Here is a 25,494-nt window from a genome sequence, read left to right on the forward strand (position 1 = left end):
GTGTTATTCTGTATGTTGGCAAATTGAACACCAATAAAAAATAAATTTATTATTAAAAAAAAAACCTTTGGGATACAGCAAAGGTGGTCCTAATAGGGTAGTATATTGCAATACAGTCCACCTCCAGAAGCAAGAAAACATACAACCTAAGCTTATATCTTAAGGAGCTAGAAAAGGAAGAGCAAATAAAGCCTAAAGCCAGCAGAAGAGGTAAATAATAAATAAATGATATAGAAACAAATCCCCAGTAGAACAGATCAACAAAACTAGGAGCTGGTTCTTCAAAAGAATTAATAAAATTGATAAACCCCTAGCCAGACTTATCAAAAAGAAATGAGAAAGGACCCAAATAAATAAAATCACAAATGCAAGAGAAGAGATCACAACCAACACCACAGAAATAAAAACAATTATAAGAGATTATTATAAAAAATTACATGCCAACAAACTGGACAATCTGGAAGAAATGGACAAATTCCTAGAAACATACAAACTACCAAAACTGAAACAGGAAGAAACAGAAAATTTGAACAGACCCATAACCAGAAAAAAAAAAATTGAATCAGTAATAAAAAAGCTCCCAACAAACAAAAACCCAGGGCCAGATGGCTTCCCAGGGGAAATTTACCATGCATTTAAAGAAGAATTAATACCTATCTTCTCAAACTGTTCCAAAAAATAGAAGGGGAAGGAAACTTCCAAACTCATTCTATGAGGCCAGCATTACTTGGATTCCAAAATCAGACACAGACCCCACTAAAAAGGAGAATTACAGGCCAATATCCCTGATGAACATGGATGCAAAAATTCTCAACAAGCTACTAGCAAATCCAGGCTGTCTGGGTGGCTCAGTGGGTGTAGAATCTGCCTTTGGCTCAGGTCATGATCTCAAGGTCCTGGGATTCAGCCTTGAGTCCGGCTCCCTGGTCAGCAGGGAATCTGCTTGTCTCTCTCTCTTTGCCCCTCTCCCCACTCATACACTCATGCTCGTGCTCTCTCCCTCTCTCTCTCTCTCTCAAATAAATCAATAAAATCTTAAAAAAAAAAAAAAAGATACTAGCAAATCCAATCCAATAGTATATTAAAGAATTATTCACCACAATCAACCGTGATTTATTCCGGGGCTGCAGGAGTGGTTCAATATTCAAATCAATCAATATGATACACCACATTCATGAAAGAAAGGATAAGAACTGTATGACCCTGTAAATAGATACAGAGGAAGTATTTGACAAAATACAGCATCCATTCTTGATAAACATTTGAAAAATAAAAAATAAGTAAATATATATTATATAATATTATGGCTTTAAAATATGATAGGGGGTGAATCAAGTCCTTCCTGTTTGTTATTCCACATTAAAATATTAAAATAATTTTTGTCAGAATCTAAGACTTTGCCAATTATAAAGATGTAGATTAATTAGTTGAACTAATTAAGATATTAAGTTTTTTATTCATTAACATCATATATATTCTTTTATCACTTTTATATTTTTTATTATTTTTAATTTTTTATATAAAATAAAATATTATGTATCAGAAAAAACAACTACAGTGTTGGCAAGAAAATAAACATAGACAATAGAATGGTCTTTTATTGGATTTTGTTTATAATTAGGCCAACAAAAAGAATTTTGAAAAATAAAAAAAATATTTTTCTACATAAAAGAAATAATGGATCAATACTTTCTAATTATGTTAGTATATTTTTACAAAAGCAATATACATTGCAATTAATAGTAATGTTGCAGTAACTAATAAATGAATTTCAATAAGATCAAAACACCTGAAAAAGGTAAAGTTTGGACAATTATCAAATTGTTCTACTGATGTAACATTTCTTTTCTTGACCCATTCTTTAATTTTAAAACAATTAAAAATTTGAAAAGAAAAATAAATTTTAATTTTAAAGATATTACTCAAAGTCAGTGATATATTTCAAGTATGAACTAAAATTTTCACTTAGTATACAGAAATATTTCAACTCACAATGTGTACCTTGCTTTATTCTTTTTGAGAAAAAAACCTTGGAAGAAAAAAAAAACTAGATAACCAAATTGGAGCCAAGGGTTGGAAATCTGAACTGTCTAACCAAGGAATTAGATTTTATATAGTTGGCAAAAAGGCATCCCTTGGACATGCGTAGTAACTCACAGATCTGTCCTGTCCGGCTCTCTTCCATTCCATTCTGCTCGCACATATGAAAAGCTGCCATATGCAGTGCACTCACTGTTCTAGACCCTAAAATGAGAATCCAGAGATGATTGAGGCTTGAACCGGACCCTTGAGCTCAGACTACTGGAGTCATGCTCCAGAATCTAAATCTTCTGTACTTTCTACTTTTCCTCCAGCTGCTCTTGTGACCCACATCACAGAAGGTGTTTTGACAAACTCAACCATTCACTGCTCAGCTCTGTCCTTTGGGGCATCTTCTTCCTGTAGAAAGTGGATGATTCAGAATCTGTTGACAGAAGTTATACTGTTTGAAAATGATTGATTGTTAGAATATCTGAAATTTATAATAGAGAATAAGGCAGCCCAAGGATTTCTGATGAAAGCATGTGAAGCAAAAGGAAAAAATATTCCACCTCACCCACTGACAACTGATTCCTGATCCGTGAGGAAAAGTCTCCCCTTCTTCTGCTAATGGATTTTCCCTGAGGCTCTCATTTCTGCTCTTATTCTAGGTCTGGCTGCTAATCCAACTGCCCTCTGTTGGGCGGAGGCATAAATTAGGTACCTGAGCTAGCTCTTCCATGGCCCTCATGGGAGGCAAGTACCGGAACTTGGATCAAATCCTAGGCTCTACTTGATCTTCATTATAAAATTGGCTTCCGATGCACTGCAGGTAATATAATTTGGTATGGACCATTGAAGCAAATATTCTTATTCATTTAATTGCTTACGTTGGGGTTTTAAAAACATCACCTTTTCAGTCATTAAATAAGTACTAAGTGATTTCATCTGTTATGGAGTCAATTATATTTTCTGAATGGTTTATGTGTCCGGGCTTGGTAGCCCTTGCTGCTCATGGGTCCAAAAACTTTGCTTTGGGGTGCATTCCCATAGCATTTTACACATCAATCAGTAATGGTTCTTATCACATCCAAGGGAAAGGACCATTCTTCAAATCCAAGCACTTAGTTCATGGAGTGGCAGATAGGGTAGGTGCTCAATAAATAATACATAAATGAATAAATCACACTGTCCCTGCCTAGGGAATCTGCTTTATGGTATTCCATTTTTTTCAGATTGGGCAGATGCTTACAGAGTTTTTCCTTTAAAATAGCAGCAGAGTGGAAAATAGAACTAGAGCAGATACTGTCTGTGGTCTGTGTGGATCCTTGTGTAGTGCATCCCATGCCTCAACTGGCATTTGTATGTTTCTTCCAATGACCTGCACCTGCCACTCTCTGCAGAGGATTATTCTTGAGCCCCTTTGCCTGTCCTGGCAAAGACCCAAAAGTGCCTGGAGCCACCCCCACCTGGCCCAAGCAGTCCTGAGTCAATGACTAAGGCTGGAGTCTGAGGCTCTTCTCCCTTGCCAGGAACTGGGACACTGGGGTGAAGTTTACACCCTGAAGTTCCTTGGCAGCATCAGGTTGAGGTTTAAACTTTCCCCGAATTCACATTCTTATTTGTTTCTTCTTCTACCCCCTCACCAGTTTCTCTAAGAACAGTTCCTTAATAAAATAATTACATACAAACCCATGTCTCAGTGTCTGTGGAAATCCAACTTCAGAAAAGAACCAAGGGTTCCTGATATTTGTACCCCCTGAATCTATGTAGACACCATCTACTCATTTCTTTCGGGGAAAGGGAAACCACCTACTATATGAAATTTCACCTTGCCATGCCCTCAACTTGCTCTCACCCAGTAACCTCACCTCAGAGCCTCTAATTTCTTCTGTCCCTGTTATAAAATTTTCCATGAAACAACCTGAGTTTAGGCTAACCATTTTTTCTGCCTAAAGTATTAAAATGTTCCAGGAGAATTCAATAGCTCATTTTATGCTGCTGGAAACATATTGACTATTGTCAAGGACTTTAAGCTTGCCAAGCTTATGCCACATTGCCCGAATACTCTGTGCATTTAGTAGCTGCATAGAAACAGAATGTTTGTTTAATTTAATATTTGGAAAAAAATTTAATTTTTGGGAGGGCTTTCTGTATGACTGGCTGCAAGAACAAATCTACACAGACTGCCAGTTGCATGGCTTGTTTATCGAACACAGTAAATGCCAGTGAGAATGACTGTCAAGTGTTAACTGTATTTGTCAGGTAAGTCACCAACCAGGGTCTGACTAGTGGCCAAAAGTGCCCCAATGCTGTCAGATCAATACCATGGTGAACACTAAACCCTCCTCTCTGCCTCCCTCACTACTACTGAAAATGCTGATAAGTACTGAGATCACTGAAGGATGCTGAACAGAAAGGTGATAGCATTTCTGAAATCGGTGTTGTTTCTGCTCCAAGAACAGGGGTTCAATTATATCTGTCAATCTAAGAGGCTTCCCTGGGAAGAAAACAGCCTTGACGAGTTGAGATGGTTACAAAGCCAAGGTATGAATTTATGTATTCCAAAGTGAGCTGGATCCCGTGGTCTATTCTAAGGAGAATATAGACCTCTAAAGTGATGTTTTGAAACAAATTAATTTCTTACTAATCAATCCTAGATGATCTAACCAGGTTAGGGAGATGAGAATTCCTTTGAGTTATCCAGACCTGGGCATGGTTCAAGATCATTTATTTTTTTTCTCCCTTATCTGAAGAGTGAATCAGATGGATAATTTAAGGGGCAGAGTTTTTGCATAAATTTTCAACCAGCTCCAAGAATACAAGACATTACACATCATTCTATACTTTTGCCTCTGGCTAGTGGCAATGCTTTCCTCATTGAACTTAGCTGGTAGGTAATTGTTTTGTCAAGAATGGAGTACTTAGAGTTTTAACAAAGAACAGGGATAACTGGGGTCTACTCAAAGGAAAGATGTCTGACTGTGGGATTTCTTCTCACCAGAGTCATAAAAATAAAATGGAGTAGAGAATACATGGTGACAAATACAGTATTTCCAAAGGAAATACATCACAAAAAGTTCTCTCAGCACTACAGGAGTTGGCAAGAAAAATTATAGATGGGGACAAGTGCAATATATCACATTTAGGGAAATCTAATCTAAATTACTCTCTTAGGATTACATCTGATTCATCATCAGAATCACCTGGAGAGTTTGATAAGGCTACAACTCCCCAGGACCCATCCTAGAGATTCTCTATGTCTGAGGTTGGGACCAGAACTTTATTCCTAATAAACCCCTTGGGGATTTTCATGGTGGGTTGTTTGAGAACCATGTTCCAAAAGAAGCCTATGAATTTCCATGGACTATTTCCTGGAGACGGCGAACTAACAACATGGCAGCAAAGAGACCAAGTAAACACTACCTACAAATACGTCTGAATCTGGACTACTTTGTGCAGATCTTTGCATTTCATGAGAGTTTTGGTAGACTTGGACGTCATCCAACAAGGACCAATTTTAAAAAGCAAGCCTTCAGGAAGATCAGATAATGGGATGACAAGGCTGCAAAATGAAGTCTAAAAAAAAAAAAAAAAAAAAAAAGTTAACTCTTTTTAGAATTCCAAATAATTGATTCTGTAAACAAAGGCTGGAAGTAGGTCATTCTATACCTTATTTTAAATAAATAAGAATCAACAGACTACATAAAAAAGAATAATTTTAAATAATTAGCAAATTGTGGATAATTACATTTTAATTAAAATAGAATTACAGTCATTCAATCCTAAAAGTTTATATGTGTTTGTTCATTTGTTCTTCATTTATGCATTGTTTTATCTACTCCTTTACTGATTCATAGAACACATTAAACAGCTATACTCTGTGCAAGACTAACACTCAAGAATCCTCCTTAAAGTTTTAGAGATGAAGGAAAAGAAGTTATTGCCACATTTAATTTTCTTGATTTTTGCAGTTATGAACAAGGTAATAAATAATATTCCCATGCCAATAGTCAAGGTATCCAAGATTTAGATGCAGTGGCTAATTTGCTCAAATCACAAATCAGGAAATCTGGGTTAGAGCTCTGGCCCCTAAGCTTGTACTCTTAACTGACATATACCCCTGCCCAAAAGGGCATTAGAGATTGCCTTTATCTATCCAAGTGTTATCAGGGCCACGCATGTGTCAGACATGCATTGGCTCAGAGCCAATGACTTCAGCTAGCATGACTGCTATGCTAACAACATCCGGCTCTGCCCTCATATAGGCCCCAGGTGCAGGCCCGGACTCCTGCTGAGCCACCTACTCTTCTCTGGACATCTGTGCACTTTCCCGACTGTGCTAGGGCGAGGTGTGGGCAGATACAAAGATTTGGTCTTTCCCAACCACAAATCTTGGCATCCAGACCAAATCAGTGTCCAAGATTCATTTAGGGAGCATCCAAACCTATGAAATTGTGGCTAGATTCTTACAACTATCAAGTTCACCAAATTCTCGAGGCTAGTTTTGTTGGGTGAAGAGAGAACTGGCTTAGCTTTTAGGAAAGGGCATCCAGCCAGCTGTGCAGCCACTTCCTCTTGGGCTTTGCTCTGTCACTGAGAGGCCAGGGACAGAGTGGCTTTAGGGCTCTGCGGAGCTTTCTCAGAGTGCTTTCCCCCTAAATGTCCGTATGCACTTTCACCCAATAGGCATTCACCTAATGGGGAGGAATCTTGCCTATCTTTAGAACCTATATTTCCCAGGTCACATAAACCTGGAACAATAAATAGTCCAAAACAGGATCATAGAAGGCCCACCACTCTGAAGTCCTTCCTGAGTCATTGAGAAGTTCCACAGGAGCCGTCTACATGTGATGCTGCATGCAGGGCTCCTGGTTACACCATGTTCTCTCCTCCTGCACCCTGGATTGGCTGTATGTACAGGCTACCTCTTTGAGATGAACTCTACTACTGCCTGAGGCTTCTGTGGGCCTTGTCTGACCCTGAGCTTGGTTGCCAGGGACTTCTCTGACTACGTGATCACTCTGTGTCGCCTGGCCATACTCCAGGCCATACTCCATCTTCTTCAGCCACTTTCTATCTCCTTTCGCCATTTGGAGATATGCTTAGACTGTCCATGGCACCTGTGTGTCTCTGCATGATACCATCAGCCACTAGCAAATCATTTCCTGTCTGTGCTCCCACAGTCACATCACTGCCAGGTGACAGAGGCCTCAGGTGGATTCCCTCTGTCCTCCTTTCATTACACTCTGACACAGAGATCACAGGACGAGTCTCTTTCTCTGCCTCTTCCTCTCTCTATCATAGCTTTCTCTTCTTCAAGTCCTTGCAAAAGCTCCTAAAGTTAGAGTGAAACCAGAGAACAGGTAGAAAAATACATACCCAGTTGTACCCAAACTTTTCCCTTGTTCTCTAATACCCAATGTTGGTTTTTAATCAAGTTTGCTTGCCTCAATTTTCCCTCCCCTTGGATTGGGTATATTCCTGGGAGAGCCTTTGTAGGCACGCAAATTCGCCTCTAAGGTCCCCTACGTATGAGAAAGTCTTTGCACCATGTTCCTAACTCTAACTCCACAGCACACCTCTGCACCCCTCCAGGTTTGCAGAGCCAAACTGAGTAAGCTCAATGTTGAAATCACTAAACTTTGCACTTTTTGTTGTTTTTATTCATAGTCCTATTGTTTTAGTTAAGTTTCTTTGTACTGAATAGAAAACAGATGTTCATGGACAAAGGAGGAAAAGTAAATCAACAAAATATCCCAGTGATTATATTTTTTTATTCAGTCATGCCACACAGCTGCTTGCTGAGCCCCAACCATTGCCCTGTGCTAGGTTCAATGTGGGTAGATGAGATGAATCAGTCCTGGTCCCTACCCTCAGAGAATGTTCTCTCTAGTTAAAGTGGGGTTGAGGGGGAGTTGGAGGAAGTCAAAACACTACAGGACCATAATATATGGTAAAAAGAGCTGTCTGTTGGGACACCTGAGTGGCTTAGCAGTTGAGAGTCTGCCTGTGGCTCAGGGTGTGGTCCTGGAGTCCCGGGATCGAGTCCCACGTCAGGCTCCCCTTGAAGATCGTGCTTCTCCCTGTGCCTATGTCTCTGCCTCTCTCTGTGTGTCTCTCACGAATAAATAAATGAAATCTTAAAAAATAAAAAGAGCTGTCTGCTACACAAAAGACACATTATGTGGCATGTGAGCAGCATGTAGACAAAAGAGATCTGCCTTCTGGCTTGGCAGACAAGGTGGCATTCTAACTGGGTCTTGAGAAATGGATGGGATTTGGGTGTGGAGATAAGAGTAATAATTATTGGTGCCTCCAAACAGAAAGCAGTATGAACAAAAATATTGAGTTAAGGAAGTAAGTTCTTGTGTGCCTGGAATGAGTGAGTTACTGAGTGCTGTCAAGAATGAGTGAGCTACTGACTGCATAAGGAAGTGAGTTTAGCACACAGCCAAGAGAGAATCCATATGACCCTAAAATGCTGTACAAAGCAGAGGCTGAGCAAAGTTCACGCAGAGATACAATGCTTCTGGAGGCTGAGGTCAGAAACCAGAGCTGTATCTGCTCACACGAAGTAGACTCACAGGGCTCTGGTTATAGGATTTTACTCCTCAGCTATGGGAGTTGACCTTTTCTGTGATTGATGATCAAATTCAAGAGAACTTCTATGAGAACTAAAAACCCTTTCTGGAAGCAATTACACTTGTGACAGCAATCCATTGGGTAGTTGCTTTGCCTTGCTTGCCTTCTTGTTTCTCAGTACTACAAACATTTCATCCAGGAGAAACAACATGGGAGAGTGACAGAACAGGGAACTCTTTGGCAGAAGTTCTGTGTCTGAATGTAGCTCTAGCTCCCCTATGCCCTTGACAAGTTACTGTGACTTTTGGAGGGTCTGGAGGATAGTAATCCTTTCCCTGCCTTCCTCCTATGATTGTTAGGAGGTTTAACTAGGAGAATGAGTATGAATGTATTTTGTAGACTGCAGCGCCCTGTTATAAAGCAGGGAATAATTGTATCTATAGTGTTAGGAAATGCCTAGAACTTTATAAAGATGTTTCTTTGATTCAACATTACTGGAATAGACCGCACCATTTTGTTAGCCAGAGTGAAAGACTTCACTGCAGAGAAGGAGAAAGATTGATTTTAAAACACTAGAATTATAGATTATACTTGCCTCTTTTGTACAGAATAATTTATTACAGCATAAACTAAATACAAGGCTCTGAATAATCACTTTCTCATTCATCACATCTGCAAGTGTGTACATACACACTTCTGTGAGCTCATAAGGACACAGATGGCACAGACATATTTCCATTCTCAGATCATTACATGTTTAGTGAGAAAAGCCCAGAGCAAGGGTTCCTTTCTGTGGGCCAGAGCTGTGTACCTTGGAGTAAACATATGGTGAAACTCTTAAATTATTAGGATCAGATGAGTGTCCTTTTCTCCTCTGAGTCCTGGTCAGACAAGTGTATTTGGTGCAGGTAGCTCTGCCCTCAGTTTGGGGTACTCTCTCATGTCCTTCACTGAAATTTTCAAACTTCTTTTTCTATGAAAATACACACATCAGAAGTATTCCCCAGCTGTCAGTTTGGCAATCAGGACCCATCAGTGGACACCTGTTTTCTAGAATCTTATCTTCATCAAAAGCCCCCTTCCAAGGCACAGAGCACAAATGGGCCCCCTTTCAAGCCCATTTGTCTACACTGTAGGACCCCAAAGGGCTGAGAGCCTGTTCTCCCCAGCCCATCTCCTCACAATAGGCAGTCTGATATTCTATGTGGGCAGTGACGATGGACGGTTCATATCATAGTATAAAACTGAGACATGTGCACATTAAGCCTGGAAGGTAGCTTGCAGGTAATTAAATTCCATCTGATACTTGACTTCCATCTTTAATTTGTCTTTGGATATCCACTTGTACCTCCAATGCCATGGAGCACACACCTCATGAGGTCACCAGATTCCATTTCTGTTGGGACAGTGGTCTTTGTGTTAGACTGAAGCCATTCTCACCATGCCCTTTACCCAGTGATCATGCCACCTGGCACAGGTGGGAGCCTTCTCTCCCACGGAAACCCTTCAAGTATTTGAAAACAACTTTTACATCCCTTGACTACACCCTGTCAGCCTTGCTTTTCCAAGTTAAGCATTTTCTCACTACCTCTAAGAGATAGTTTATTTCAAGTACAGTCTTCAGAATAAATCCCTTTTGACAAAGATTTTAGATTCAATCCCCAATTGAATCACTTAGGACCAAGGCAAGAGCAACTCAGAGTCTCAATAGACACTCATAGGTTTTAGTTTTGTTTTGTTTGGAATATACTTGCATCCCAAGCCTGGCAGGATTCCTGGCATTTATTTGAACATCAGGCCCTGGTATTAGCAACAGGTTGCCTCATTCCACCTGGCAAATAAGAAACTCATTCTTTGTTTGACTGTGAGATCACCCCAAACACCCTGCCCTGCTGAAGCTTTGTAATTAGGAGGTATTTGGAAACAACAGAAGGTTTGCTCAGAAGATCTGTGTCTGAGGCCTGGGTCAGCTTGCCTTATTCTGAATCTCAGTTTTCTCACCTGTAAAAGTAGATGATAAGTCCTTCCTTGCCTAAGTCCTGAGAATCATGCAATTCAAATGAGCTAACGGAGGTGACAGCACCTGGTAAGGAGTTCTTCTAGATATGACTGCACATGTTGCTCTTGCCCATCACTAGGTTGTAGACCATCTCCAGCTTGCCCTGTCCACAACCCTCCACTCTTAAAAAATGAGTAAGCTATAAGTCCTAGAAAAAGACATTCAGGGCAACCATATCACTGCTGAGGCTAACTTTTAAAAGGAAACATTTCCTTCTGGACCAAGGAAGACAATCATTCTGACTATTTAAGTGATTCTTCACACCCTATTTTAAAACCAGAAGCAACAAGGTACTTTCATGGCTGAGAAACATCATGTTCTCAGAATTATCTATAGCCACAGAGCCTCCAACCATGCTCAGGAATTCGCCAGGGGAGGGAACACTTGTAGATGCTATTGATAAGTAACAAAGCTAGCCTGAGACCCACCCACTACCTAGAACATTCACTTAGGATTTGATTTTTGTAGTGAAAATTCTGCTTTTGCTTTAAAATATTATTTGTGTATTTTATCCTAGAATTCAGAGTTGTCTGCTGAGCTAACAGAAACCTGGGTGTTTTCTATGCCAAATTAATCTAATATAATAAAATTATAATAGTGATAAAATAAGGGCAATTTTTATTTTCTGAAAACTGAAGCCTCAGATTTAAGAAATGTGTAAATTATGTAGGGACTTAACATCAATGATAACATACAATGTTGTAGCACAAGACTATCTTTTCTCCAAAATAATAGAGCAGAGGAGTGGAAATACCTCGAGTTGGACAAGTGAGATGTAGAGTTCCTAAAACAGGAGAGGCTCACAGGAGCAAGAGATGCAGAGCTCAGAGAACAGTGTCAGTATTTCTGGAACACAAGTTGGATAAACTACATAATTTGTGGGGCTGAGTGCAAAATGAAAATGTGGGGACCTCTGTTCAAAAATTAAGAATTTCAAGATGGCAACAGCAAAGCATTAAAATGAGTGTGGGTCTCTTCTAAGCATGGCCCCCTAGGTGATGGCACAGGTCATATGCCCATGAAACCAGCTCTAAACTCAGACTGTACTGTTCAGCTACTTTGCCAAGTCACTGATGAATAAGATGTGAGTAGTGGAAGAGATGCATGCCTCTTTTGGGATGAGGCAGTGGAAAGCCCTTGTGTGATCTCCAGACTCTTCCTTCCCCATCACAGTAAACATGGAATCCTTGTTTTCAGTCAGTGGGACTGACAGATTGAAGCAGTCACCACTCGGAGGAGAGCTAGTCGATAGAATCACCTGGACCACAAAAGAAACTCTTGTGTGGTAAGCCACTGAGACAAGGGAGTGGTTTGTTATTGCAGCATCAGCTTTGCCCATCCTTACTAGTACATAGGGGAAAGCCAGAAGCAGAAGAAAATGTCTCAACCCTGAATGTACTATAAAGGAAAGGAAACCAAACAGTGAAGATTGGTGTGATGGTTCCCATGCATTTGTTTTTCCACCAATAAAATACAAATTCAAAAATGATCCTTCACTATGACTACACATAGTGCTATTTTCTCACAATTCATTTAAAAAATATGTTATCTAAGAAGAAAGATTATATATTCTTCTTGTCCTTTAGCCTCTCAGGCTCTTGGTCAATTGCCATCCTTGGCCCATTCTTATTTCACTAACACCATCAGTATTTTCAGAAGCCAAGAGGAAAGCACTCTTCTGGGGCAGTGTTCTGCTCTGTAGAAAGTATTTTATCAAGTAGACTCTAATTTGCCACCACGATTGGATAGGGTTTTTGATTCCAAAAACTCCGTTGATTTTAGAAGAGTCTATTTGCTTGAAAATCACTGAAACTCATTCCTTATGTCATTGTTTGTTTGTCAACTTCGATATCACGCTGGCTTCAGAGTTGTTCCTCATTGCTCTCAAATACTGGATTGCTGTAAGACACTCCACTTTCACACCCTGGCGTGTCAGAGTAGGACATTTGGTTTAGCAGCGGCCAACTAGGGTCATTTGCCAAGGTCCTCTGCAATATCCGATATTGGCTTTTTGATTGATAACCGAAACACCTTTTGAATGACATCCACAGGGCTCGGTTTTCAATGATGGCCTCCTGCAAAACAAAAGAGTTACTCTTTACAACCAGAGGTCAAATATTTCCAGGTGATGGCCCTCCACAGACCCTAAGAAGGAACCACCACATTGGTTGCTAAGATCCAGCCTGACAAAACACTTGAGGCCTGAACAGACAATTTCAGTGTGGTTTCATGGGTTAGGTCTCAGCCTCTCAAACTTTTCCACTTAAGGAAATCTTCTGGCAGAAGAGAGAGGTACATAGTTTCAAGAATCTGGAAATAGCTTGAAGTAGTCTGCTCAGGGATGAAATTTCTTCTGACTCTCATATGCAAATTAAATTTAAAATCATTCAAATTCTGCAGTCCACTCCATACCACATCTGTATTTGATTTACTATAAATTCACTATAAAATATAAAATTTTATATTTAGAATTACCCCTAAATGGAATTACCCTATAGAAAGATGTGGCTTTGGTGGGCCCTAGCATGTAAGTGCATAGTTGTGAACATAGGTCAGTAAAATTGGAATACGCAGCCTTGGCTGGACAGATCTGGATTCAAGTTCTAGCTCTGACACTTAATATGGGCAAATTAATTACCTTCTCTGAGCCTCAGTGAGTAGAAAAAGGAATTCCTTCCTTTTATGTTTGTCATAAAGTTTACATAGCTATCCTCAAAATGCAGGGCATGGCATGGCATAGGTGCCTCTCTTTCCCCCACTTCTGAACTATTTATTTAACAAGTGGCTAATGCACTATGTTGACTGCGGCCTCTGACCTTCACCTACAAATATTTCATCGCAATGCATTTTTTAAGAATACAAAGGATTTGTCTCTTTGGAAACATTTTAGACTGACTTTTTATTTCATCGGTTATACTAAGCTTCAAATAGAGCCCAAGTTATAACTTACAACACAGAGTGCAGGAGATATTATTTTGTTAATTTTTCATTTGTATCATATGTAGCCATAAAAGCTAATCATCTTAGAAGCTATCATGAGAGAAACAAAAAGAAAAATATGAGAAGCCTGCTGTCCCACAAAATTAGAACTCATTTTGGTGTCTGCCAGTGGTATCTTTGCTAAATGAAAGAGTCAATTCTATGGAATTCTACAAGGAATTTGCCAGAGTAGTAATTTTCCTAAAATCCACCCATCTTTGACATTTGAGTTCCTTTGTCCATAGAAATAATGGGAGTAGCTAGTCTTAGTCTTTCTCTAAAAATGGATCATCTGCTACTAGGCTGCTAAAGACCCACACAGCCATTTAAAGAGCATCTTGCAAACCTCAGGGCTCACCTAGTCAAACTTGTGATTCTACTTTCCCACACCAAGATTTTTTTTGTCCTTCTTAATTAACAAGAGAACAGTAGTTCTCCTTAGAGCTAGAATAAGGCAGGATCATAGGTATCCTGTTAATGGTCTTTAACTTAGCAGGTTTGAAACAAAACAAATGAAACAAAGCAAAACACACACACACACAACACACACACACACACACACACATACACCCTCACAGACAGACTTTAGTGCTGTATGCCATGAATTAAGTGTTTACAGAATTCTAGAATTATATAGAATTATGATGACCTGTGTCACTTTGCTGCTCTGGAAAGGGAAACTAAAGCACTGAGAAGTGATCTGTCCTGCCCCTCTATATTAAATGTAGAACTAGAAACAAAAGGAAACCCTTTAAGAATTACCATTTCTTAAAATAACAGAAAACAAAACTTCAGATTGGCTACTAAAGTAATTCATACATACATATACAAAATACACATAAGTAATAAAAAAGCGAGGAGAATTAAAGCTATCCCTGTTTACTCCTCTGCCTTTTATTTGGAGGTTACATCATGAGAAAACAAAGTAAGGATAAGGTTCCATTCAAAGCTGTTTGCTGGGCTGCTCTAAGATTAGGGGTAGAGTCACACATCTTAGTGGACCAGGCAATATTCAGGACTGTACAAAAGGAGGCCAGCCATCCCTCATGCCTCTCCCCCAAAAGCTCTCTGGACCATTTCTGTCACAGGCCAGCCAGGTAACATGGAGTTAGCAAGCCCATCCTAAGAATCTCTAGCATCTGCTGTCACACATACCTACAGCTACCTGAGGAAAATATCTCGTTGCATCCATGACAGTCTAGGGTCTTCACCTACTCTGCTAGGCTCACCGCGTAAGGCAAGAAATCTCAGTGTCCTTAATTCTCCATTGCTACTGCCTTCACCATAGACTGAAATGGCTTTGGTTTGTTCCTGTGTGCCTACTGACAGCAGAAGGGTAACTTCAAACAACTGGAGTCTGCCGTGAAAGAGCCAGTGGGGGATGGGAGCTGGGATCCCACAGTGTTATTTCTCAGTGTGAAAGTTCCTGGGAACCCACACTAAACATCCATACCTGTCTCCATTTCTCACTGGACAGAAGAAACAAAGGAGAAACTTAATCTTTCATGAGTATCAAATTACCCTCTCCATCTGCTGCAGGTGAGCAGTGTCACTTCTTACATTTCATCACTGAACCAAACTTTACCCAGCTTCTATGAGAATAAAGCAGTTTAGATACTGAAGGTACTGAGATGAGTTCCTGCCAGCATAATTTATATCGATACACAAATAACTGTGGTGTTTATCCTCTTGCTCACCATAAAGTGTGAACAATCAACAAGATCATCAGAATCCGCCTCACATTGTGCCCTAGCACATGACACATGGTCAACAACTGTCTGTGGGAAGAGTGAGTGAGCAGAAGAAAGCCTAAATGATTGATAGATTCAAAGAAAGAAATACTAAGTACCACAAGAGATAATATGATAATAATAGTTGATATTTATTAAACATTTACCATGTGCTTTTTCTGTGTTCAGGTTTCATGCTACAGTAACCCTATGAGGTAAGATACCCTTATTATCACTGTTTTTCAGATGAAGAAACAGAAGCACAGAGAAGTGGAATAGCAGGTGCTACCCAGAGTCAGGCAGCAAGAAAGGGTGGAGCCAGGATTTAAACTCAGGTTGACTACTTCTGGCTTATGCTCTTAACTGCAAATATTGTAGCAGTTGAACGGCTTCCTTCCTGGCAGACTTTGTTGTTCAGTTACCCTATTGTGCCTTCCTCCCAACTTTTTCCTGTCCACCTAAAAGGAAATAACTCACAAATAATCTAAGCCAATCTGTCTAATTTTTTTGGCATAGATCCACTCTCCCAGAATCCTTTTCTACTCAGGACAACAATAAGATACAGTTCCAACCAATGAGGCTTAAGAGACTGGGTGGCTGTAGGGAATTATTTTGTTTCCTCATAAGAGGTTCATATCTGAGGGGGAAAAGCTTGCTGGTGCCTCTCCTTTCATTTTTTTCCTGCACTAAAACGGAGATGCTGCCCAGCTACGTAGAAACTATCTGGACACCATAAGCAATACACACAAACATGAAAGGTCAATATCTAAAGATGGGGAGACAGAAAAGTGAAAGGTGATTCACAACAACACCATTGAGTTACTATACCAGCCCTGAAACCACTTACCTCCAATCTTCTTAAGTGAGTCAGTAAATATCTTTATTGTTTAAGCCACTGTTATTTGCCTAACCCATCTATGCTTTGGGAAAGATTCGTGAAGAGGATGGTACTACAGCCGTGCCATGGAGGATGAACTAGCATTTCAATATGCAGACATGAAGGCAGATGTACTAGAGAGAGGAAATAATGTGATCGTGCCAGAGACAAGATACATACATAAAGTTATCCCTTAAAGGGCAAGATTCACCCTTCCGCAACTAGGTTATGAGGATACACATGTATCCTTTATTAACTTGGTGGCTTTGGAGACCCTATGGGCTAGCGTGGTATTTCTCAGTATGGTTCCTTGACCAGCAGTATCAGAATCACCTGACAACCTGTTAGAAACAAAAATGTGTGCCTATTCCAGGCCTACTGAATCAGAAGTGCTGGGGGAAGGGCTGGGCAACCTGTGTTTTAACAAGTCCTCCAGGTGACTCTGACACCCACTCAAGTTTGAGAGGCCCTGGTTTTGCATACAGAGAGAGGCTCCAGTACCTTAATTCTATGCCCTGATCTGCCACCAGCTCCTGTGCATTTTTTACTTTGCCCAGTATGGAAGGTTCTGCAGGGAAATCAGGTTCCAGGTACTCTCTGCCCGCTGTGAATCGCTGGAACAAAGCTGGATTTGCAACCAGAAGTAGGGGTGGGGATGGATAGAATCCTGATGCTCACCTCCCCTTTGACATGGATGCCTTTTCTTGGGATGCCCCCTGTTCTCCAGTAGGCTTTGAAGAATGGAGAGCTTGTCTAAGAGAACTGAAGGAGGAGAGACTGAACCATGTAGCCAAAGAAATAGGAAGCACAAACTCATTTTACTGAGGAAATGGAGCAAATGGGAGATGAAGAATAAAAGCCAGGAAAAGCTCACTATGAATCTTATTTCCCATCTGTAAAGTAAAAGTAATAGAAGTTGTTAAGTGCAAGAAGCCAGACACAAAAGGCCATATATTATGTGATTCCCTTTATGTGAAATGTCCAGAATAAGCAAACCCTTAGAGACAGAAAATAAATTAGGGGTTGCCAAAGGGTGAAGGAGGGGAAAGGGGAAATAAGGAGCGACTGCTAACAGGTACAGGGTTTCTTTTGGGGTGATGTGAATGTTCTAGAGTTAGTGGTGATGGTTGCACAACTCAGTGAATATACTAACAACCACTGAATTGTACACTTCAAGAAGGAGAATTTTATAGTATGTGAATCATATTTAATTTCAGAAAAATTAATTGAATTGGTCTCTATTTGTGGATTTTAGAAACGAACAGGACCTTGGATATCATAATCCCATTCTCTCCAGGTCCACTCTATAGATGGGTAAAATAACCCCTTGTTTGGAACTCACCAGGGGAAAGCACCATTGCTCATGTGGCCGAGGAAGGGAGCCCCTTACACTGCTGAGTCTGATCAACTAAAGCTGTTCATTTTTTCAGACTCCCAAAGAATGCCCTGTCCCTCCCTGCTCCAAATGATCAGCAGCCCCAGGGCACTTACCTCCACAACAAGGGACACAATGAAATTGGAGCTGAGCATAATGATGATGTAGAGCCTCCACACAACAGGAGTGCAGAGCAGCTGGTGAGAGATGGAGAATCACTGTTAGTTTGAAGACAAATACTAGAAAAATGTTCACATGTTCACGGTGTACATTTTCATAGGTCATAAATCATGTATGTGATATAGACATGTGTGTAGGTGTATGTCACATACATACATCTTAGATACACATACGTATATATAACACATATAATAAGGCGTATATTTTTATGCATGTATCAAACAATATGGAAGGATTATACTCCAAAATTCCAATGATTTGTAAACTAGGATTGTTACTCTATTTTATCTTTCTTTCTTCTTCTTATTTTTTGGTTCCCCATAATTTCTGAATTTCCTGAGATAAATGTGATTAAAATGTGATAAATTTAATAAAAGTAGTTTTTGTTTGCTTGCAGTCATTTGCTTTTATGAGGGAATACAGGAATGTGGTTCTATTTCTCAGAGGCTCTGAGGGTACACATGTCAAACCTCCACAAAGGGCACTGTTGTCCTCTTCTCTCTGGTTCCACATCACCCCTCAGCTGAGCCCTGCTCTTTGGGCCTTGAGTCAGGGCTCACCCTTAGGACTGTGTGTACAGCTGCATGGATGGTACCATGATGAGGATAGTCACCAATGGAGGAAGTGGGGCTGAAATCAAGCTGTCACTTCATGCCTTTTTTCCCAGTTTCTCTGCATCTTTCCCAATTCCTCCCATGCACATTATATATATAATGGATGGATAAATTAAGGAATGAATGGATGGATGAATGAAATGAAACCAAACGCATACTGCTATACTCAGCACTGCTTCATACACTGCTTTCTACGTGGGGGGGGAGGGGAGATTAAAATTGGTACAACTCCATGGAGGGCAGTGCTAGTAAAATTAAGAGTTCAAAACCATTTCTTGGAATTTATCCTAGAGATATATTTGTACATGCCTGCAATGATATATGTATACTGTTATTTCATTACAGCTTTTTTTATAATAGCAAAACATTGGAAGCAACCTAAATGTCTATCAATAGGGAACTACATATAAATTATGGTATGTATTAGCAAAAAAAAAAAAAAAAGGAATGAGGAAGCATTATGAACTGTTACAGGACAATTACCAAAATACACTGTCACATGAAAGAACAAGGTGAGGAACCATGTGTGTGGTTGTGGCTGCCATGAACACACTCCATGCAGGTTTCCTACTGGGGGAATAAGTGGCAGGTGCTCCAGTGCTACCCTCGAAATCTCCACCACGCTCACCTTAAGGCCACACTTCCCAGGGTTTACTCAAAGCTAATAACTGAGGATGGCACATCTTCTTATTGCATTCATTCTTGTGAGACACTAGACACCTGTGATGGGCAACTGTGGCTAGGCTTTCTTAGAGCTGCACTGCAGTCTGAATCCCTACTCATCTGGTCCTTCTTCCCTCCTTGCCTCCTTCATAGGGGTCAGACCCACATCATAGTGTGGGGCCCTCCCTCTCTTCTTCTGGCTTCCTAATGTTCTTTTCCTTACAGGCATTCCCTCCACAACTTGCTTACACACCTCATCTCACCTTGCCATTTCCAGCTCAGAAGACCTGGACGAATGTAATAGTCTTCTACTACTTGTGTAAAAATGTGGGAGGATATACATGTCAGAAATATATATGTGTGTATGCCTTTGTATAAAATATACCTGAAAGTACATAAAATAAAGTAGTGTCATCAGTTGCCTCCAGAGAGGAGACCTGATAGCTGGGGAAAAAAGATGGGAGGATATAGAGTTTCTAACTTGAATTTTAAACTGTGTGAATGTGTTTTCTATTAAAAAAATCATGCAATTTCTTAAAAAATGAGCAATAACTAGACAGCATGACTCCATTTAAAATAAACTTCATAAATCAGTCAATGCACATTTATAATATATGGTTTCAAAGATAGAAGGATATAATGAATAATGGTCACAATTTTCTTTGCCTGCATATTCACTTTCTAAAATATACCCCCAATTTTGTGCAATAATAAGAAAAGATAATTATTTTTAAGGTGAGCAATAATTCTCTGCAGACTCATTTGCAGTCATGTTGGCAATGACCCCACACAGGTTCTCCCCAAGCTAAACAGACTCCCTATTTTCTTGTACTGGAGGAATCACACTCTCCATAAGAGTCTTGACTCATAAAGAATGTGACCAAACCCAATATGTCTTAACCCTAACTTCTACAGGATTTAGAAGTTCTAAGTTACTTAGAAGACTAGTGGGCAAAGACTACCTCCATGAATATTTACTCTAATTCATGGACATATTTAACAATAGTGGCAATTACAGGTTTAACACAGTGACACAATCATCAAAATGAAAACCAAATGTAGACATTAGTTTGTATGTCACATGTCAAGAAGAGTTTGTGAAGATTTTACTGGTTTGCAATAACTAGACAGCATGTGAGCTCCCTGTGCTCATCTCCACATAGGAACCTAATCTAAAACAATCAGTGAGTCATTTATTGCTATTATGTGCCATAGGCTATGTCAAGCTTTAGTAATATGAGATGAATAAGATAAATAGGATAGGATCTTGACCTTCATGAAACATGTCTTTGAGATGGAGAGGTGGGCAGGTATGTTCACATAGCTTAAGTAATAAAAGCTTAAGCTAAGTAATAAAAGCTCATTTCCTTTCACCATCTCTTCTCTATTCTATTTATTGGTCTAAAGGATATTTGGTAATAATGAACTAATGAACTTCTAATTCAAAAGTATAGGTTAAAGGAATAGAAATATATATTTTTCCATGCTCGAAAATTTGTCTCTTAAGGAATTTGAAATTTGTCTCAAAGTGACACAATTTAAGAGAGTTCATGAGGTAAGGTATGGGTCTCTGCAAGCAAGTTTTGCAGACATTAAATATGAACATATAGACAAACATGTTTTTAAAGAGATTTTTTAAAAAAAGACATAAATACAGATTTGAGGATTAGCGGAAAACATGTTATAGGCAAACTGTTTTCAACAACTTCACAACAGAAGCATTTAGAAAAAATTTCTCTCACACACTTGAAAGAGAATATATATAAATAGATTTTTCCATTCTTATAGGGATCTTTTAAAAGAAAAATGTTCAATGTTTCTGGAATATTTGAAATCAAGACTAGACATAATCTGACTTCCTGGCCTGTTTAAATAGAAAATATGAATAAATTCAGCATTGTTTTTAACTTCACTATTCCAAAAAAAAATCAGTGTCAAGAATCTATGTCAGTTGCAATCGTGACCTGCTTCTTGAAGTCAGGGTTTTATACAACTGTAAACCATCATTACATCCCAGAGATAAGACTTACATCCAAACGCCTATATAATTCTGGAATATCAGCAAATAGAATGAATAGACACACACTCAGCTGTATGACCAGCACAAGGACAAATATATCTGAGGAAATAAGAACACAAGCTATCATTTAGAGAAATCAGAGTATAGAGCGTCACATCTATTGATAGACATATTTTATATTAGCACTGATTAAATTTACTTGATTTCTACATCCAAACACAGCATAATAAATGGAAAGTACTCATTTCAGTGCAATGGGTCTCACCTCCACAATGTCTATGCATGTCCTTGGGGCAAGTGGAAATTTTCACATACATGTTGTAAGTTTCAATTAGTAAAAGTGGGAAATATAGAGAGAGCAACACTGACATAATACATTTTCAGAAAATGCCTTGAAGACATTTAAGTATCTGAGTCTCTAAAGAGACTGCAGGTGCAAAACACCTGCCTCAAATCTTTTTCTGGAAAAAAGAGGGTTGTAAATAATCAAAAAGTTTAAATTGCAGTCATGTACAGGTCAGCATTTGACTGCTTTTTCATCCCAAGAAGGAGAATGGCAACATAGTTTTCTCTGAACAAACAAATTTTTATGAGGATATTGGTTCTTCAATTTGTGCTTCTAAATTTTTCCAATTAGAGAGATAGGGGTAACATACAAATAAATGTCCCAAGTGCTAACCAGGTCACTCTCTTCTCCTAACATATTCCCCATGCCCACCCAGAATGTAAGAAGAGGCAGGTACTTTGGCTCAACGCTTTCACAATCACTGTGGCCAGATTCCTACAGACTGGACCCACTCCCACCCTGCCAATGACACAATGCCATCTTAACCATTGTCTTCATGACAGGACTCATGTTCTAACTGAGTGCTGTGACATTTCCTCTCTACCTCCTCTCAGATGAATTCTGACAAGTACTGACAAGTAAGGAAATAAATGAGCCATCCCAGTTTGGAGTGGTGCCATGAAAAGACACCTACAGACAAACTTCTGGTGAAGGAAAGAGGTAGAGAAGGAAACCCTAGAATTTAATGCACCTTTGAGGGAAGGAGCAAAGGATGAGGCTGCACAATGTGTTTTACAGAGCCCTAGAGTAGAAGTCAGGAGACACAAGATAAGCATCAACTCTGCAGCTGCTCCCTGAGTGACCCTGGAATGTCTGTTCCCTCTGGTGATCTCTCACCTTGATTTAATACAGTGCTACTCACAGTTTGTATAGATGGGCTGCCTAAATGGTTTTCCTTTAGAGAAAATAAGAGCCACAATGATACAGTTGATTGTTCCCAAGAACCATATGGTAGTGTTCTCATAGCTTGTGAAGGCACCATTATTTCCAATTTTTCCTGGAGCAGTTGGAGAAATAGTTAACTTTGAGATACTTTCATTTTGCAGTATGCAGGCACTAAAAAAAAAAAAAAGTAATGAAGTAAGATGGTAGGTCTTTATGGAACATTTATATCTACAGGACTCCATGTCCTTAGTGTAATTACTTATACTTTGGGAAAGAATATACTGGAAAGTAAAAAGAAGGAAACCAGCACAGGTAGATCTATATTTTGGATAGATAAATAAATAAAAAATAGATAGATGATAAATAGATAGATGATAGATAGATAAGCAAGTTATTTATTCAATAAATTGGATACCCATCATGTGTATTTTGGCTGTGTGGGAAAGATGTGAGTAAGCCATGATTCTTCCCTCTCATGGCTTAAGATCTCTAAACATTTATAAATAGGGTGACCATATAATTTGTCATCCAACAAGAACAGATTTGAGTGTTAAAGGAAAAGACAAATATCATCAGAAGAACTAGTAGGTGCCAGAGGAGACATGGGTAGGGGAATTGGGAAAAGAGATAAAGAGGATTAAGATATACAAACTTCCAGTTACAAAATGAGTAAGTCATGAGGATGCAAAGTACAGCATAGGGAATATAATCAATAATATCATAATAATGCATGGTGACAGATTGTCACCACTTACCGTGGTAAGCACTGAATTATGTATAGAATTGTCAAATCGATAGCTTGTACACCTGAAACTAACATAACACTGTATGCCAATTATACTTCATTAATTAATTAATTAATTACAAATAATTTCATTGTGATATCAGGCTTAAAGTGAGGCTTCCCAGGCAAAGTATAAGCATGGTCACCCTAGATATAAAAGATGGTCATAGATCATTATGACACAAGACAGGCAGAGGTAAGTGCCAATGAATAATATCCTCAAACTGTGTTATAGAGAAGAGATCACCAGAAATTTTCCCAAGGGACTTCAAGAAGTCAATGCTCCTAGGAGAATGAAGAATGATTTGCCTCCTGTCATAGGGGCCAGATGACATTTGATAGAAATTAGAATGTGAGATGCTGGAATTGAGGCTGTGATAGTACCTGTGCATCTCCATGGAATACCAAGGCTGCCTCTGAACCAGAATGAAGCCCACAATGTGCATAGCCAGGCTGAGAAGAATGTTGAAAATCACAGAAAGCAGCAGAGGTGGAGAGATCAGCCGTCCTGCAGGCCTGAAAGGCACCAGCTTGGGGTAGGCACCATTCAAATTCACTACAAAATAAATTCAAGTTTCATATTTGTGAGAGCAGGAAAATGTTGTATTCTTCATCAGAAGAACAGTATAACTTCTTGGGCCCATACATCCAAGCAAATTGACAAATTGAAGTACATCATTGTTTTGAGGGAACAAAACAATGAATGGATTCCAACTCAAATCATATGAGGAATTCCTAAGAGAGTAGATAGGACAATCATAAGGCATTTTTTATTTTTGTCTATTGAATGAGCAAAGGCTATCAAATTATAGGTGAGGCATGATGAAATGCATACTCTCATAGACTGCTTGGGGGAATGTGCATTGACACAAACCTTCTGCAGGGTAATTTGACAATAAATATGAAAAGACTGAAAGCTATTCATAGCACTTGACACAATCATTCCTGGAAATTTATCCTAAGCCAAAAAAAATCAGAGATGTAGAAAGATGTTCATTACTGCATCATTAACAGTAAACTATGGTACATCTACATAATGAAACAATGTGCAGTCACCAAGAAGTAATGCTTTAAAAAAGTCAATGACAAAATGAGGAATGACATCAAAAAAGTGGCAGAGCAGGCAACTCCTTCCACAGAAACATTGAAAAACAAGCAGAAACTGTCAAAACTAACTTTGTCAGAATGCTGAAAAACAAAGGTTTACAGCAATCAAACAAATATTGAATCAAGAAAAAGGCAACTTAAAAATGGTAGGAAGGCTTTGTGTCATTTTAAATTGCCTTTGCCCTACCTACCCCCTTCTCAGCTCAGTGACAATCTCAAAGTTGATCATTCACACTCCCAATGTGGGAAGGACTCTGGTGTCTGGTTGTCTGGTCACAGAAGGGGAAGAGCAGACTTCATCACAAATTATTGTATAGATCTATTTTTACCTGTCTGGGGGTTACCTGAAGCACTGGTGCAAGGCACTCATCTCTATCTCACCTAATCCAAAACTTAACTCAGGGCAGCAGCATATACTGTTTAAAAATATTATAAGGCTAACCAACTACCTATAATCACCCAGGGCAAAAGAGGTGAGACATAAAATAACAGCTATTATAAAGAAAGGCTAAAGAAAGTTTCTTTGGGAAATTAAGGCACTCAAAAGCACCTGTGTATATTGGGGACTATAGAAAGCCATGCACACACCTAAGGCAAGATACATGCTTAGAAAAGACCAGAATAGCCCCTCAATTTCCAGCTCTGGATGATCTCTGCATTCAGCGTAAGCCTGCTAGGTGTTGAAGTGCCCCAGTGAAGAACAAATCTGCAAAGACTGGGAGAGGTTCTTTGCTCATAATTTTAAATTCGTAGAAGTCGAGAAAATCTTTGTCAAAACACTAGCTGAACAAAAGCTAAAGCAACAGAGATTTCATTGACCATACATAATAACTGATAAAGTCTTTGCATAATAGTTCAGGGAAGTCAGTAAATAAATGGACTATGACAGCATTCAAGAAATAGCAAAACAAAAACCACAAGCCCTAGGGAAAGGGATCAATCTGATTTTCAGAGTTATGACATGGTAATATTTAATGGAACAAAATAAATTGACAGAAATCATCTGGGAGGAAGCATGGACATTGGACATATTGGACAAAGACTTTAAAACAACTGTTTCAAATCAGAAAGCAATGTATGAACTAAATGAAAATATCAATAAAGAGAAAATATGAGAAGGTGCCTAAGAACCACAAAATCTTATTAGAAAGCATAGAGTAAATCTATAACACCTTAGATTTGACACTGGATTCTTATATGTGATTCCAAAAGGATGAATTATAAAAGAAATAAATAGATACACTGGACTTAACTATAATCAGAAATTTTGT

The 25,494-nt window shown here is 39.2% G+C and overlaps 1 protein-coding gene across 9 annotated transcripts in view; it reads right to left on the bottom strand.

Moving 5' to 3' along the window:
* Positions 1-9,200: 9,200 nt before the first annotated feature.
* ATP13A4 (ATPase 13A4) overlaps positions 9,201-25,494 on the bottom strand; it is a 111,600-nt gene continuing 95,306 nt past the window's right edge. For 3 of the 9 annotated variants that reach the window (XM_072807871.1, XM_072807872.1, XM_072807870.1), the window contains 5 exons: positions 23,501-23,672; positions 22,310-22,503; positions 21,112-21,200; positions 17,741-17,821; positions 9,201-12,738 (listed from right to left, as the gene is read on the bottom strand). In XM_072807871.1, the coding sequence (XP_072663972.1) occupies positions 12,526-12,738; positions 17,741-17,821; positions 21,112-21,200; positions 22,310-22,503; positions 23,501-23,672 (749 nt within the window). In that variant the 3' untranslated portion in view covers positions 9,201-12,525. Of the gene's footprint in view, positions 12,739-16,927; positions 17,143-17,740; positions 17,822-21,111; positions 21,201-22,309; positions 22,504-23,500; positions 23,673-25,494 lie in introns of those variants that run through there. The other 6 variants (XR_012021960.1, XR_012021959.1, XR_012021957.1 and 3 more) reach the window with 5 other exon arrangements.

Source organism: Canis lupus, chromosome 31 (assembly GCF_048164855.1).
Source record: "Canis lupus baileyi chromosome 31, mCanLup2.hap1, whole genome shotgun sequence".
NCBI classification, from domain to species: Eukaryota; Metazoa; Chordata; class Mammalia; order Carnivora; family Canidae; genus Canis; species Canis lupus.